Source organism: Telmatherina bonti (genome assembly GCF_933228915.1).
Source record: "Telmatherina bonti genome assembly, chromosome: 21".
NCBI classification, from domain to species: Eukaryota; Metazoa; Chordata; class Actinopteri; order Atheriniformes; family Telmatherinidae; genus Telmatherina; species Telmatherina bonti.
The window spans coordinates 10,743,506-10,759,812 of NC_136630.1; the positions used below are offsets into that span (position 1 = coordinate 10,743,506).

At 40.5% G+C, this 16,307-nt stretch overlaps 1 protein-coding gene across 1 annotated transcript; it reads left to right on the top strand.

Annotated features, from left to right (window-relative positions):
* Positions 1–11,707: 11,707 nt before the first annotated feature.
* tha1 (threonine aldolase 1) lies at positions 11,708–15,767 on the top strand. The gene is made up of 7 exons (XM_079260340.1): positions 11,708–12,058; positions 13,775–13,858; positions 13,946–14,034; positions 14,115–14,300; positions 14,861–14,998; positions 15,089–15,281; positions 15,348–15,767. Exons 1-7 carry the CDS (start codon positions 11,749–11,751, stop codon positions 15,653–15,655), a joined length of 1,308 nt encoding a protein of 435 aa, XP_079116466.1. The 5' UTR covers positions 11,708–11,748; the 3' UTR covers positions 15,656–15,767.
* The last annotated feature ends 540 nt before the right edge of the window (positions 15,768–16,307 follow it).

Sequence of the window (16,307 nt, forward strand, 5' to 3'; positions counted from 1 at the left end):
TTCTTGTTCCTCCTGAAGTCAACAATCATCTCTTTTGTTTTGCTGCTATTTAATATGAGATGATTTTCACCGCACCATTTAACAAACTGACTGACCAGTTCTCTGTACTCTGCTTCTTGTCCATCACTGATACACCCCACAACTGCAGAGTCATCAGAGTATTTCTGCGGATGACAGGACTCAGAGTTGTACTGGAAGTCTGAGGTGTACAGTGTGAAGAGGAATGACGAGAGAACAGTTCCTTGTGGTGCACCAGTGCTGCTGACCTCCATCTAAGACACACAACCTTTCAGTCTCGCAAACTGTGGTCTGTTTGTGAGGTAGTCATAGATCCAGGTGGTTGTGGAGGTATCCACCTGGACTTTATGGAGCTTCTCACATAACAAAGCAGGCTGAATGGTATTAAAAGCACTTGAGAAATCAAAGAACATGACCCTCAGAGTGCTGCCTGAATGGTCCAGATGAGAGTGTGCTCTCTGGAGCAGGTATATGATGGCATCTTCAACCCCAAGTCCATTACAATATGCAAACTGTAATGGGTCCTGAAAGGTGTTTACTTGCTTGTTGAGATGAGCCAGTAAGAACCTCTCTAGAATAGACTTATAGAAGATATGCAACATCTTGGTGCAATAATTATTATTGAATATAATTCAATTACATTCTGAATTATACCCCTCAGTTGCAGTTTTGAGTTGCTGGTTCATTGTGTTGTTGTTGCCTGCCTTGGTTTCTTCATTAAAACAAGCTTCTCAGGACCTACTCTGCATGTCTGCGATTGGGTCTGCATCTCCACGTCTCCATCGTCCCCATTGACAAATCCCAGTACAATGAAAGTGGAATGAGAGACTAAAACAAGAAAGGAGATGACTGAAGATGTGACAAACTTGTTGCAGAGAAATGTTATCATTTGTAACCTCCCAATGACCATCCCTCATTTGTCTCACCCCTGCTGCTCTACAGTATCCCTCCACCTGGTCGCCACCAACTTAGATTGACTTTATCTGGTTGTCAGGGCAATTTTTTTTTTCACTTTTCTGTCTGAACAAAGAGTAATTTAGAAGTGTGTAATGGAGAAACACTTCAGCAGGTCCTACTGAAGAAAACAATGAGAAACAGTCGAGTGTGCATGTGTTAGTTTTATTCTGTGATTATGTTATGTTGAGTCTCTCTATCTGCTGTTCATTGCAACTGTCAGTAACTAAAAAGCATCAGTATAATGCCTTTGACATTGTTTACGTGAGAACAAAAACACTAAAACCTGATATTCAGATGAGTTGAAGGATTACATCTAGATATCGCACCCTAGCCAACTAAATCTTTACTGCCTAAAGTGATCTGTGGGCACGTAGGCCTATATGTTTTGAGGAACTCAAGAATTACTGCATAAGTACACACTATTCTTTTTAATCTTAACTTGAAAGAAATGCATATAAGGTATCGCATATTGGAAAATTAGTGGCTTACAGTGCATTAAACTCCATTTGTTGTGATACTTCACACATATGTCAAAGCTTATGCTCTCGAAGAAAACTGAGATGACAAGAATGATTGGAATTTTCTCTCTAAGCGAAGTGTGCATCTGTACGAAACCTGTGCCAAGACATTTTTGTAAGCGATTAGTTTTCTGAGATTCCTGAGTTACTGGTAATGGAAACCCTGACAATAACTGTGGCAGGTTACGCCGTAAAGAGTCAAAAGATATCAAAGAGACTCCACTGAGTTTGACATTTCGTTATCAGCATTTTACGCTGTGGTTGCAACAGTGGATAAAATCATTAATTCCCTCTTTCTCTTCCTGAAGCTACAGTTACAGTCTAAGTACACTGAAGGTTCGACTGCAAATAAAACCAAACTGAAACCTTCAAACCAAACTGGAGATGTGAGTAATATCTGTCCAGCAGCTCTTCTGTTTTATTTCAGAGAAGATCCGGTTGGATTAAACATGCTTCCCCCCACCAAACACTCTCTCTACTGACATGAAACAAATAGCTCAGGAAAGAAAAGCCCTCTCATTAAAGGCCAGTAGCCATTCCTGAATTTGAATGTCTCTCTCATTGCAAAAGGAGTTAATGCATGCTCACTTGCACAAATATGCATGTAGGCACACTCGCTCATAACTCCCCCTCTTCTATCTTTGCTTTTTTTTAAACGTGCAGGATCACCTTTGTTTCTGAAAGAGGAACAGAGGAGATCTGCAGTGTGTGTGTGTGTATGTGTGTGCACGAGGCACACACACACTTCCAATCAGAGAGGCGTGTACACATTGAGCCCCCCAAGTACTGCTGGTTTATAGGGCTCAGCTTCAGAGAAGTCACATGACTTCCCAGCGAAAGATGGAGAGTGGAGAGAGAAAGAAGCAGGCGGTGTGGGAAAGGAGGGTGAAGAACAGGAGAAGATGTGAGAAGGGGGTCAAGAGGGTGACAGCATTGCTGTGAGGGGTGAACTGAAGGTCTGGTAAATGAATGTTGCAGATGGGGGGGGGTGTAGAAAAAAAAAACGATGTGATGGTTCTCGGAAGTGAAATTATACAGGCTGGTTGGGGTCTATAGTTACAGCTGAATGAACAAAATGAGAAATGACTGACTGAGAGGTGAAGTCGGCGAGCCGATGAATGAAGGATGAGATGAATGAGTGCTTGTCGACGATAGTGGTTGCAGCTGATTACTACGGCAGCCGATCCTGATGGTCTGGTTAAGCAGCTATCATCACACTGCAGCTATCTTTGCCACGATGCATAAAGAGTACTTCTTCCCTAAGCACATAAATAAATAATAAATAATATAAATAATAAATCATTCTTTAAACTCATTAAGGATCACTTATTTTCTGCACTGATCATGTTTGTGTCTTTCCAGACCTGCTTTCTGGTTACTACATGCCTTTGTGTTCTCTATCAGGGCCTTTTTTTCTGAACTATTTGGGCCCAAGAAGCTAGTTCCAATGAAAACTGTTCATAGCAAGGTCTGTGGAAACAAGTGATGCAGTTGTAGCTTTACAAATGTCCTTTTTCAACCACAATTACATTAAATTATCCCCAGTAGAAAAGTAGGTGGAGACAGCAGGCATTTTAAAACATACCAACTACAACCAAAAGTAAACAAAATATCCAAAAGTACGTAGATACCCATGTTCATTGTTTGAGCTGGGTCCCTTAGGCCTTCTCAATGACAATTATATTGCCTCAGCATATAATAATATTCCAGACTGTATTGTGCTCGCATCTTTGTCTTAGCAGTTTAAGCAACAGTTTCCACACCACAGTTCCCGCATGTAAGGTGAAATCCAAAAAGGAAGGAGTTTTTTTGTGAGAGAACTCAAACCGGCTTGCACAGAGCTCTGACCTCAAGCCATCTGACACTTTTTTTTTTAGGTGGTGGGGTGCAGGGGGTGGGACTGCCAGTCAGACCTTATCACATAACATCAGTGCCTGAACTCATAAATGTTCCTGTGTGTAAAAGGTTGAAAATCCCAGAAGCCACGCCACAGAGCTTTCTTTTCCAGAAGACCATCAGATCAATGCCGGTCATTTGAAGATGTGATTTTAAGTTTTACAACACACTCATCAGCCCATACAGTGCATACTGCATTTAAATAGTTTTTTATTTTTAGAAATGATTTAAACTGACTTAAAATGTTAGGGTAAGGTCATAGTTAAAGACAGATACTGGCTATGCTATGTCTTTATGATGCATGATGCACACATGTCCAGCAGGTTTGAAGGTTAACATTTGAGGGTTTAAGTCATTGAGTAAAGCACATACAGTAGGTTAAGAGGCTGGAGGGTGCACTGCCATAAGTGTAGCCACTTGCAAAAATAGCCATACCATTGGTGTAAAGAATATCCACATGGCTCATGACATGGTGTTCAAAGGGGGGGAAGATAAGGTGGAATGTGAAACAGATGTTCCTCTTGTTTCTCAGGGACTGATGTCGACACCTTTACACTGCATGAGAAGTTTGTGAGTGCATGAAAAAGCTCACTGGAGGGAGGGCTTCCCATAAACACCTGTTTTGTTCCGGTTAATGTATCTCGTCATGGTGGAGAAATAATGGCCTCCGTGAAGGAAGAGAGAGAGAGAGAGAGAGAGAGAGAGAGAGAAGGAATGGGAGGGGAAAGGAGAAGGAAAGAAGGAGGGGGGGGGGGGGGGGGGGTCACCTCCATTCTGCTCCGTTCGTGAAAGGGAAGAGCTCATGTGGGATGAACACATTCGTTTATTCATTCGGCTCGTCTATTTTCAGCCCAGTGGGTTTATGGTTATTGGAAAGGCGTTGCCGTCTCGCTCCTTCCCAGAAGGAGTCAATATTTCTCCCTCTCTTTCATTTCTCCCTCTCTGCCTCTTTTTTTCTCTCTAATTCAATATTTTCTCCAAAACACCCTTCTCTCCTCCGTGAGCAGGCCAGGAATGCTGGAAGGCATCTGAGAGAAACAAGACACAAGCAAAGCCACGGAGCGCACACGCAGACAGAATGAATGTGAGGCTGCATAGTGTGTGTGTGTGTGTGTGTGTGTGTGTGTTCTGCCATCAGCGATCCCGTAAGAACTCCAGCTCGGGACGTCTGTCTCCCTTTTCTCATCTTATCACAGTAATCCATCGCTTTGCCTTGCTTACTGATGCATCTTTTATCTCTCCCTGTTCGCAGCTCTTGTGGGGCTCATGAGACCGACTGCGGCCAATTTACAATGCTGATGTTTGCTAATGACTTTTAATGACGACTTGTTATGGATCATAAAACCCGGCGCTGTTACTGCCAAACACAGGCTTTAACTACAGTAGGGGGGGGCAGGCGTGATAACACTCTGGGACCTTTATCTAGTGATGGAAATAAGCTAAGGCAACAAGAGTGCGCATGAGAGTGGGAACAGGGGCGCCGCCAGGAATTTAGGGGCCCTATGAAAGACAAGGGCAAAGATCCCACCACTTGATCGCAAATTTAGATTTTTGTTTTTGCTTCAGTTGCTTCAAGCTGATAAAAAAAAAAAAAGCTTTTCATGGGAATAATAAAGATCTAAGGCTGTGTTTAACCCTTTTACGGGGCAAGAGACTATTTTTGATCACTTTTTTTCCTTTCATATTCAGCATGAAACTTTTTTGTTGTTGTTAATGTAACAACAGAATGAAGGTCTTGGTTCATACCAGAAGGACAATTTTAGATGAAAATTTCTAATTTGAAGGTATTTCATTGAGTGCCCTATAAAGGTTAGATCACAGTGCATATGTCTAACTAGGTTATTTTAATATAAATGGTTTATCAGTTTATATTACTGCTATATTTTATTACAACATTTGAAAGAAGTATTTATTATTTTTAATGAAGGTTTAATGATTTTCTCATACAGTTTATACATCTTTTTTTGGGTCCCTATCAAGTCGTTTAATATGGTACCGCTGAGTGGGAAATGTGGGGAGGTCTACTTGTGATGATGCATTTTGTGTGGCAGAGAAGGAAGAAAGTCAAAGTGAGAGGAGAGTGGTAAGAACTATCCCCCTGCCCCCTTCTGCTTTTTGTTTGTTATTATGGTGAAATTCCCACAAACCTGCACCTTCAAATATTGACTTAATCCAAGTAAAATGAAAAGCAGGAGTGTTATTTCCCAGAAAAAAAGAGAAAGTTGCTTCATACCACCACTTTGGCCCTGTTTACACACGATGCCGAGATAGTAAAACACAAAAGCATGGTAGAGTTTTGGTCTAGTTTCTCTTCGCCATGACGGGGGCCTTCATCTCCTGTAGATCAAATAAAAATGGGATGTTTGTCAGTCAGGATCAACTTCACAGATAGGCATGGTAATAAAGATCTCACCAAAAGTAGGCCTGTGACCCCCGGAGAATCTCAATGTGTCATAGTTATTTCAGAGTATGGTAACTACAGCAGGCAGTAAACACATCACTCAAACTACATGGGAACAGACAGACACGCACAGATGCAAAGACATTTATGTACATGCATGCACACACATGCCTCTTTCACAGTAACAGAATTATGCAGCCCATAGTGGGAGCGTTGTATTAGTTTGTTTTCAAAATTAGAGTATATTCTACCTCAGACATGGCATGTTGTGACTGGAGATGAGTATGGAGAAAGAGAAAAAGTTGTAAATAGGTGTGGCATCAAGTTTAAAGTGAAAACACATGTGAAGATTGTTCCTGTTTTCTTCTGTTATTTTTTTGTGAGGAGCTTCAAATACAAAAGAGTGATCTGAACATAAACACATCCACCAATAACATTTAAATATAATGTAGAATAATCTGTAAATAAATGTTGTTTTCTGAAGTCTTCAATGCTCAGTTTCTGCTTCAGCTTTTTCCAAGATGATCGAAAGTTTTGCTCTATATACAGTGTTGTGAAAAGTCTAGATCCGCCCCTTATTTCTTTATGTTTTGCTTCCAAGCAGAGAAACGTTCCTGTAAATTTTTAAAGTGATCTTGGGCAACAGTGTTTCAAGCTTTATGAAGCTGTTTCAACATTTTCCTTGAACATTGGTTAATTTTTCACTCGTGTTCATTCCAGTCCTTGTACTTAATATTTCAGAAGAATGTTTTTCTTTTCAACCATTTAACACTGACCTCCGGACCATTTAGCATAAAAAGTCTCTTGATCCAAGCATAAATGTTTCATGATTTTTATGCAAAAATAAATAAACATACATAAAGCAATCCCTGTAATCCCCTTTTAGAATTATTATGTTTGGCTTGCTGGCAGGAATATAAGTTTTCTTTTCTTTCCAGGTTGCAGAAACCGTTTAGGGAGAATATGAAAAATGCACAATCCAATAACATTCTCTAATAACCTTTTTCCCAGAAAGTCTGAAATATCTCAAATAGGTGCATTCTCTGTACTTCATAAAAATATCAGTAGTGTTCTGATTACAGATGTTTTACAGGAGTAATATATGTCCTAAATCTGTGTTCATGGTTTGGGTTTGGGCGACAAGACGAGTCTGCTTTCCTGTCTGAAGTTCTGTTAGGAAGGTTGTTTTTCCATGTAGTCAAATAAGAAAAAGAGTTCTCCTTACATCTGCTGGAAGTGGATCATTAAATCTTTATAGATTTTTATGATGAAGATAGTTCATTGTAATTTTTTTCTGATGTGGATAATAAATGTTTTGAAGTGAACTTCATTTGTGCATTTATATCAATCCATCCATCCATCCATCCATCCATCTTCTACCGCTTATCTGGGGTCGAGTCGTGGGGCAGCAGCCTAAGCAGGGAAGCCCAAACTTTCCTCTCCCCAGCCACATTTGCCAACTCTGTGGGGGGGACCCCAAGGCATTCCCAGGCCAGCCGAGAGATATAATCCCTCCAGCGTGTCCTGGGTCTTCCTCGGGGTCTCCTCCCAGAGCGATGTGCCTGGAACACCTCACCAGGGAGGTGTCCAGGAGGCATCCTGACCAGATGCCCGAGCCACCTGAACTGTCTCCTCTCAATGCGGAGAAGCAGTGGCTCTACTCTGAGCCCCTCCCGGATGACCAAGCTCCTCACCCTATCTCTAAGGGAGAGCCCGGCCACCCTGCGGAGGAAACTCATCTCAGCCGCCTGTGTACGACCATGGGTCATGCGTTTATAAAATTTCTTATTTGCAGATATTTAAAAAAGCTTTTTTAGACAAATTATATCTAACTGAATGTTCATAAGACATCAACATGCCTGCGCTGTACTAGTGTTTTACTTGACTTTAGTCCTTGTCACTTAAGCCTTTAAATCCAATGTCAGCACTTCCTGGTTTAAAAGTTCCCTGTACCAGTAATGTTAGAGTATTTTTCAGATTTACTCATGATGGGGGTTCTGTAACATGGAAGTACAACACCGTAACACTAAGTTGAGCTTAATAAAGTTTTATTTTGTGCAATTTAACTCCACCACAGTCATAAGGAAGCCTGAGCATTTTACATAAGAAGCTGTAATATATTGATACGCTCCAACTAGCTGCATGTCAGAAAAGAAACATGATGTTATCAAATTTTTTTGCATTTTTCTAAAAACAAGGTAATTCAAATATATCATATATCTATATATATATATCTATATATCTATATATATATATATATATATATATACATACACACACATATATATATACACACACACACACACACATATACGTACATATACGTACATATACGTATATATATATATATATATATATATATATTTACACACATATATATATATATATATATACATATATATACACACATATATATATATATATATATATATATATATATATATATATATATATATACACACACATATACATACATATATATATATATATATATATATATATATATATATATACACACATATACATACACACCCACATATATACACACTGCTCAAAAAAATAAGGAAACACTAAAGTAACACGTAGATCTGAATAAATGAAATATTTTCATTAAATACTTTGTTCTTTCCATAGTTAAATGTGCTGACAACAAAGTCACACAAAAATTAACAATGAAAATCAAATGTATCAACCCATGGAGGTCTAGATTTGGAGTTATACTCAAAATGAAAGTGGAAAAACACACTACAGCCTGATCCAACTTTGATGTAATGTCCCTTAAACAAGTCAAAATGAGGCTCAGTAGTGTGTGTGGCCTCTGCGTGCCTGTACGACCTCCCTACAATGCCTGGGCATGCTCCTGATGAGGCGGCGGATGTTCTCCTGAGGATCTCCTCCCAGACCTGGACTAAAGCATCCGCCAACTCCTGGACAGTCTGTGGTGCAACTTGGCGTTGGTGGATGGAGCGAGACATGATGTCCCAGATGTGCTCAAATGTAATCTGGTCTGGGGAACAGGCGGGCCAGTCCACAACATCAATGCCTTCGTGTTGCAGGAACTGCTGACACACTCCACCCACATGAGGTCTAGCATTTTCTTCTCACAAGGGGTCTGAGGATCTCATCTCGGTACCTAATGGCAGTCAGGCTACCTCTGGTGAGCACATTCAATTCAATTCAATTCAATTCAACTTTATTTATATAGCGTCAAATCACGGCAATGCCATCTCAAGACGCTTTACAGACAGAGGGGAAAACATAATGAAGGCCAATTCATAATAGCCTATATAAGGAAACCAACAGATTGAGTTGAGTCCAACTCAATCTCCCATCCTGAGCAAGCACACTGGCAACAGTGGGAAGGAAAAAAACTCCCTTTTAACAGGAAGGAAACCTCCGGCAGAACCCGGCTCAGGACAGGCAGCCATCTGCCTCTGCTGTGTGTGGAGGGCTGTGTGGCCCACCCCACACCATTACTGACACACTGCCAAACCGGTCATGCTGGCGGATGTTGCAGGCAGCAGAATGTTCTCCACGGCGTCTCTAGACTCTGTCACATCTGCCACATGTGCTTTCATCTGTGAAGAGCTCAGAGCGCCAGTGGCGAATTTGCCAATCTTGGTGTTCTCTCTGGCCAATGCCAAACGTCCAGCAAAACCCCGACCTGTGGACGTCGGGCCCCCATACCACCCTCATGGAGTCTGTATCTGATTGTTTGAGCAGACACATGAACATTCGTGGCGTGCTGGAGCTCATTTTGCAGGGCTCTGGCAGTGCTCCTCGTGTTCCTCCTTGCACATAGAAGGAGGTAGCGGTCCTGCTACTGGGTTATTGCCCTCCCACGGCCTCCTCCACGTCTCCTGATGTACTGGCCTGTCTCCTGGTAGTGCCTCCATGCTCTGGACACTACGCTGACAGAAACAGCAAACCTTCTTGTCACAGCTCTCATTGATGTACCATCCTGGATGAGCTGCACTACCTGAGCTACTTGTGTGGGTTGTAGACTCCGTCTCATGCTCCCACTAGAGTAAAAGCCCCGCCGGCATACAAAAGTGACCAAACCATCAGCCAGAGAGCATCGGAACTGAGAGGTGGTCTGCGGTCACCACCTGTAGAACCACTCCTTTATTGGGTGTGTCTTGCCAATTGCCTATAATTTCCACCTGTTGTCTATTCCATTTGCACAACAGCATGTGAAATTGATTGTCAATCAATGTTTCTTCCTAAGTGGACAGTTTTATTTCACAAAAGTGAAATAAAACTGTCCACTTAGGAACTTAGGAATATATAATATATATACTACGTTCTCCAGCTGCTATTATACATTAAAAAAAAAAACAAAACCCCACTATCAATGATTAACACTGTCACTTTTGTAACCTTTATACAAATTTACGATTTATACAATTTCTAATTTTATTCAATCATGCAATTACAATTTACAAAATACAATTCTATACAAACTGAAACAGGACAGGGACAGAAAAGAAAGACATTTACTGAAGAGGTGAGTCTGAAGGATTTAACTGGCAGACTGATTCTCAAAAATGTCAAAATCTCTTATTAAATTCAAGCAATGCAAATAGCTAATTTGATGTTCAGCTGCACTGAAATGGCACAGAGGAGAAACCAAACAGATCCAAAGTAACTCCTTCCACTAGGGAAGTTTATTCAGGTAACAAAGCCAGATGACACTGAACAGCAGCTTACAAGGTAGTTTTTAGTTTACAGAACAGAGCATTTTATCTGTTTCTGTGGCAATAATGAAGGTGAAGATAGTTAGATAAGTTTGGAATTTATAAGAAGTAAATAAAGAGTGTGGTCTTATTCCTACATTTCTCTCTTGTCAGATTTTATTGCGTGCTTTAAATGCTGTCTTTGGGTTATACTACTGTATACTATATCAAATTAAAACTACAGAGTAAGATGATGTCCTGTTTGAATTACTCTGCAGACCTGTAACAGGCTGCTCAGTGGTAAAGTACAACACAAAAAGAAGGTTATCTCGGCTGGGGCCTTTTTATGTGGACTGAGTGTTCTCCTCATGTATGGATGGCTTCCTATGACTGTCCAAGAAAAACAACAACAAACCCCCCCCCCCCCCCCCCCCCAAAAAAAAACCAAACAAAAAACCTGCACAGATAAAATTGGTGATTTTATGTTGACTCTAGAAGTGAATGTGAGTGACCACAAATAGGATAAACTCGGTATAGAAGATGGATAATTGAACAAGCCTGTGTGATATCTAATAGGAAGTGGAATTAGACACAAGGCTGTTCTGTTTAAACATTTTATCCAGAAGAACTTATCAGGAGCATGAGCTCATGGTAACTTCCCACATGTCCCACACAGCTTTGAGTCTAAAATAGCATTACAGAAACAGAATATCATTCCAATAACTGATCTTCAACCTTGCTTTTTACTCATTGCCATCATAGTTTCACCACTTACAACTGAAAATCCTAGACACATCCCTGCTGACAGGGTTCGGTGCTGCAAAATGAGAGGTGACTAAAGACATGCACAGTCTAGCTTTTATATTTGTATCAGCAATATCTTTCCAAAAAAGAATTTATTACAAAAATATAAACACAATCACAAGTCTGTCAGGACATGTTAGCAGGCTGCACAGCTTTTATTTTCAAATGAATGTGGAAATTATATTTCTGTGGACTAGATTAAGAATGTGGTTATAACCCTGTGATTAAAGTGTTAACTGTTTTTACGAAAAACCTGCACACATGAACAGCAATAAGTCTTTTTGCTGTAGTTCTGGTGTAAAATAATGAGCTTTGTTGGGATATTAGCGCCACCTTGAGCTCAACTCTGTTCTGCGCATGTCAGTGTGTCGATAGGTAATCCATTAACTTCCCTTACAGTCAGTCAATAATTATCGAGTTCAGGTCCGACGATCCAAAGTTCAAGACTAAAACCATCCGAGATAAGGATGATAAGCAAATGAACATTATGTCTTTGAAAACATTTTCTTGCAGAATTTTATCTAAAATCCCGAAGCAACGTTTTGTTTCTTCAAGCAAACAGTTTTATATGCGAGATGTGGAAGCGGTCGCCGTCCTGGGACGGAGCTCCGCGCGGGGTTACTACAACACCGGCAAACCCAGGTACCCCGGGCCGGGCGGGGCGTCCCACGTCCGGGTGGTGGACCTGCGCAGCGACACAGTGACCAAGCCCGGACCTGAGATGCGCCAGGCCATGGCAGAGGCCGAGGTCGGGGATGACGTGATGGGGGAGGACCCAACGGTTAACGGTACAAGAGCCGAAGTGATTAAAGTGGAAAAAAGTGTTTTCCCTTTCAAAAACAATATTCATTCATTCATTCAATAATTTGCAGTACCACTTACTGTAATAAGGGTCGAGGGAAAGCTGGAGCATATCCCAGCACTCACCAGGTGAGAGGCAGGTGCACCTGGACAGATCTCCTGTCCATCACAGTAAATAACGACTGGTCCGTCTGCACTTGCCTCTCTCATTTAGATATATCTAAAAAGGGGGGTTGGAGGTATCTTTTTATATAATGTGTCTGTCTGTGTGTTTACTTCATGTCTGATTTTAAACTGTAAAGCGCTCTGAGTCACATATTTTATGTTGGAAAAGCGCTTTTGCGGGACCTTCTCTTCAGTGGGAAGCTCATTGGTACTAGTTCTTTAATAGGATAAAGTTACATTATAGTCGTCTGATTCTTACTCATTCACATCAAACCATTGTATAACATTATTTTATGGAGTGTCTGGTTTATTAATTTGTTTCCAATTAGATATGCACACTATATCAGTTGTAATTGGAATTCAGTAACATCAAATCATATGAACAGAGTGTTCATTTTCCTTTTAGATATGTTAGGATAAGGCATTGGCCTAAGCGGGGTACACCAAAATACCTCAGCCAATGCCAAACAGCTTATTCTGCGACTGACTTTTGTTTGGTCTCATTTATTCAAATCAAATCAAATCAAACTTTATTTCTTGAGCACTTTTCATGCCACAGGCAACACAAAGTTATTCACAAGATAAAATAAAGTCATAAGGATTAAAACAAACAGTGGATAACAAGACATTTAAAAACAACAAAGATGCAAGCTCTTTCCACACACACACACACAAGGACAGAGAACATTTCTCTCGGGTTTTCTAAACATTTTGACCCTACGATACATCTAAAGAAGGAATCTGGACTCATTGCTGAATATAATGTTGCTCCTCATGCCCAGGTTTCTGTGCACGTTTCAACTGCAGCAAAAAAATGTGCCTAACAGTCAGACCTGATAGACAGTCAATAGCAGATTAAACTGTTTGGCATTTGCAGAGAGGATTCAGTTTTTTATGAGAGGAATACACATTGTCAACTTTGCTGCTTATCCCACAGAAACATTTTTCCTAAAAACATGGAACCCTTTATAATGTTAATAAACAGGCTTTCTAACAGTTTAAGATTTATTGCAAGTAAGCATTGTTGCAACAAAGAAACAATTAACCACACTAAAATGCCTTTACTTTTTGTGTTTAATTTAGTATGACAACAAGCTTTTTGTTGGTTTAATAATTAAACACAGATTCTTTTATCTTCTGACCTTCATTTAACACGGGTACCTTACCACATTATCATAACAGATAGCAAAGATCTTTTTCCCCCCAAGCACAGTTCACATTTGCTGTTTAATTAGACTCAGAATTAGTGCAGCTACCAAAGCACAACTACAAATCCCCCCAACATGTCCCAAATCTGGATGTGCCTTGTGTGATTCTCAAAATTCATGCTATAAGCTATTTCAGAGCTGGCTTTGGACACATCGGCTTCATTCTGCCCATACAACAAATACCAAAACCTAAGTAAGGCCTAGCCGATGACCTGTGTGTTATATGTGGCCCGCATGATAATTTCCAGTGTATAATTAATCTCTGTCTGCTATTATGCATCTTTTTGTGAACGCTAGCTTACCATTATAGTATTTGTCTTATTTTGACAGAGTTACAGAAACTTGCAGCTGATATGTTTGGGATGGAGGCTGCCTTGTTTGTCCCTTCTGGAACAATGAGTAATCTCATTGCAGGTAAGCTGTGTTTTTTTATTGCATGGATCTCAGTCAATTTTTATGATGCCAGGGTGGTTGTTAATGTGCCTGCATTTCATTATCCAGTAATGGTACACTGCAGGGAGCGGGGTGACGAGATGATTGTGGGTGATCTGTCCCACTTGCACATCTACGAGCAAGGAGGTAGTGCACAGGTGAGTGTGCTGGAGCGACGTCATCTATGGTACATTTCATCCTTGGTAAACTTCAGTGTATACTTACTGTGTTGACACAGCTGGCTGGTGTTCACGCCACTACAGTGACCACCCTTCCTGATGGTACGTTTGACTTGGATCAACTGGAGTCAAAGATACGACATGGATACCCAGACCCACATTACCCTCGCTCACGGCTCATCTGTGTGGAGAACACACACAACATACAGGGAGGGCGCGTGCTGCCTTTGTCTTTCCTGCAGGAGGTGTGTCTTATTGTGGCTGCTTCTCTTGTGCAACAGTGGACAATTTTTTTATTTTAATTATGGGCTCTTCTTTACTTAAATTTCCAGCTTATTTGAATATTTTCAAAACACGTGAATGCAATCCAGCTGTTTTTTCTTGTTAATGCAAAATATTCAATTTATAATCTTCAGTCCATTACAATTAATAATCAGGATTCATTCTGTTGGTAGTGCAATAGTTATAAAGCTTTCAACAGCTTATTTGACATAGGGGTGTGACTTTTCTATTTGTCTTCAGTGGCTTAATTAAAGCAAACATTTTATTTGGTCATTTATTTGTTATGTGACTTGTAACATCTCATTTGCATATTTACTTCAGTGCTAACAAGTTTACTCTATCCATTTAGATAAACTGATATAGATTTGTTCTTCAGTGCTTTTAGCTGGTGGCACTTTTTAACTCATGCTGATTCAAACTTAAATAAATAAAGGAAATAAAGGAGCTGCAATGCTTCCCCAATTAAAGAGAAAACAGGATCAAACTTGTTGCATAGGTTTTACGGTTTGTTTGCATCTCTAAGGTTCGTGCTTTAGCAGATCGATATGGTTTGTCAGTTCACATGGATGGCGCCAGGGTTATGAACGCTGCAGTGGCCCAGGAGGTGCCTCCATCTACCATACTGCAGCACACACACACAGTCAGTGTCTGCCTTTCCAAGGTGGGTGTGAAGGGCGCGATTTTACCAAAGCCAAGATGAAGACCTGCGACTTCAAACCTTTTTAGTTTATTTATTTTTTTTGTGCATCAGGGTTTGGGAGCACCTTTGGGTACCATGCTTGCTGGACCCAAAGACTTCATATCCAGAGCAGTTCGGTGCCGTAAGGCTCTGGGTGGAGGGATGAGGCAGGTTGGTGTCATTGCTGCAGCTGGAAAGCTTTCCTTAAAGGACATGGTAGGAAGACTGGTGGATGATCACCGCAATGCAAAAACCTTTGCTCTGGGTGAGTAGCTCACACTTCTGTATCACCACTATATGCCTTTTGTACTCATTTATTCTTCTCTGCCAGCTCTACTGGACTGCAAGCCGTCTCTGTTTGCCGTGGAGATGGCTGCCGTGGAAACAAACATCCTGCGTTTTTGTATGCTGGATTCAACTTTGGGTCCCCATGAGTTTTGTGCCCGCATGGGTGAGGTTGGTGAGGGGGAAGAGGCGGCTCTGGGCCAGGGGATTCAAGTTCTCATGTACCCACATTTTGGGAACTCCGTCAGGGCAGTGTGGCATCTTGGAATATCTGCTCAAGACACCCAGTTGGCTATCCAAAAAATGCAATTTGTGGCTTCTCAGCACTTGCAAAAAAAAGACAAGGCTCAGTGAAACATTATGGTTATAGATGAAACAGGGAATATTGGAATATTTAAGGGGTAATTCCAGGAAATACCTATGTGCAACATATGTGGAACAAATACAACTGAAGGCACTTTGGAAGCTCACCTGTTTGCTTTATAAAGTTCATTTATTAAATTCTTATTTACTCAGCTGAGTGTTCACCGTCTCCTCTTGATGTTTCACCTTTTGACACTCTGAATAAAGAATTTAATTAATAAATCTCACTTTGACACATCCACAATTAATTTAGATTAAGAAAAATCTTAAAATAAAAAATAAGTTGTATGAAAAACCATAAATGAAGTGGTGATCTATCAGAAACATACAGTTCTTTGCTCATTAATACCATTTATTCATAATATACAAATCCCTGATCAAAAAAACCTTCAGAAATAGGAATCAAACTTAAAGCTCCTCTGAACTGAAAATTGATTAAATTATTTGGTATCTGGAAATAACGATAACTGAACATTTTAAGAATTTTGTATGAGAAGTTTCCAATAGTAAGTTCAAATCGTTTTAAAATGCAGTTTTCTTTAAGGAAAACCTGCATCCTTTCATTTATGTGAATATTACTGACCACCTAACTAAACATATTTGTGTTCTGCCCAAAGACTGATAGCATCCCACTACCAGAAAC

Excerpts from the sequence above, each read along its gene's own strand:
- tha1 (XM_079260340.1), top strand. The coding sequence starts at position 11,749 with ATGAACATTATGTCTTTGAAAACATTTTCTTGCAGAATTTTATCTAAA. Across the intron at positions 14,301-14,860 it reads CTTTGTCTTTCCTGCAGGAG|GTTCGTGCTTTAGCAGATCG; the intron begins GTGTGTCTTATT and ends TGCATCTCTAAG. Across the intron at positions 15,282-15,347 it reads TGCAAAAACCTTTGCTCTGG|CTCTACTGGACTGCAAGCCG; the intron begins GTGAGTAGCTCA and ends CTTCTCTGCCAG.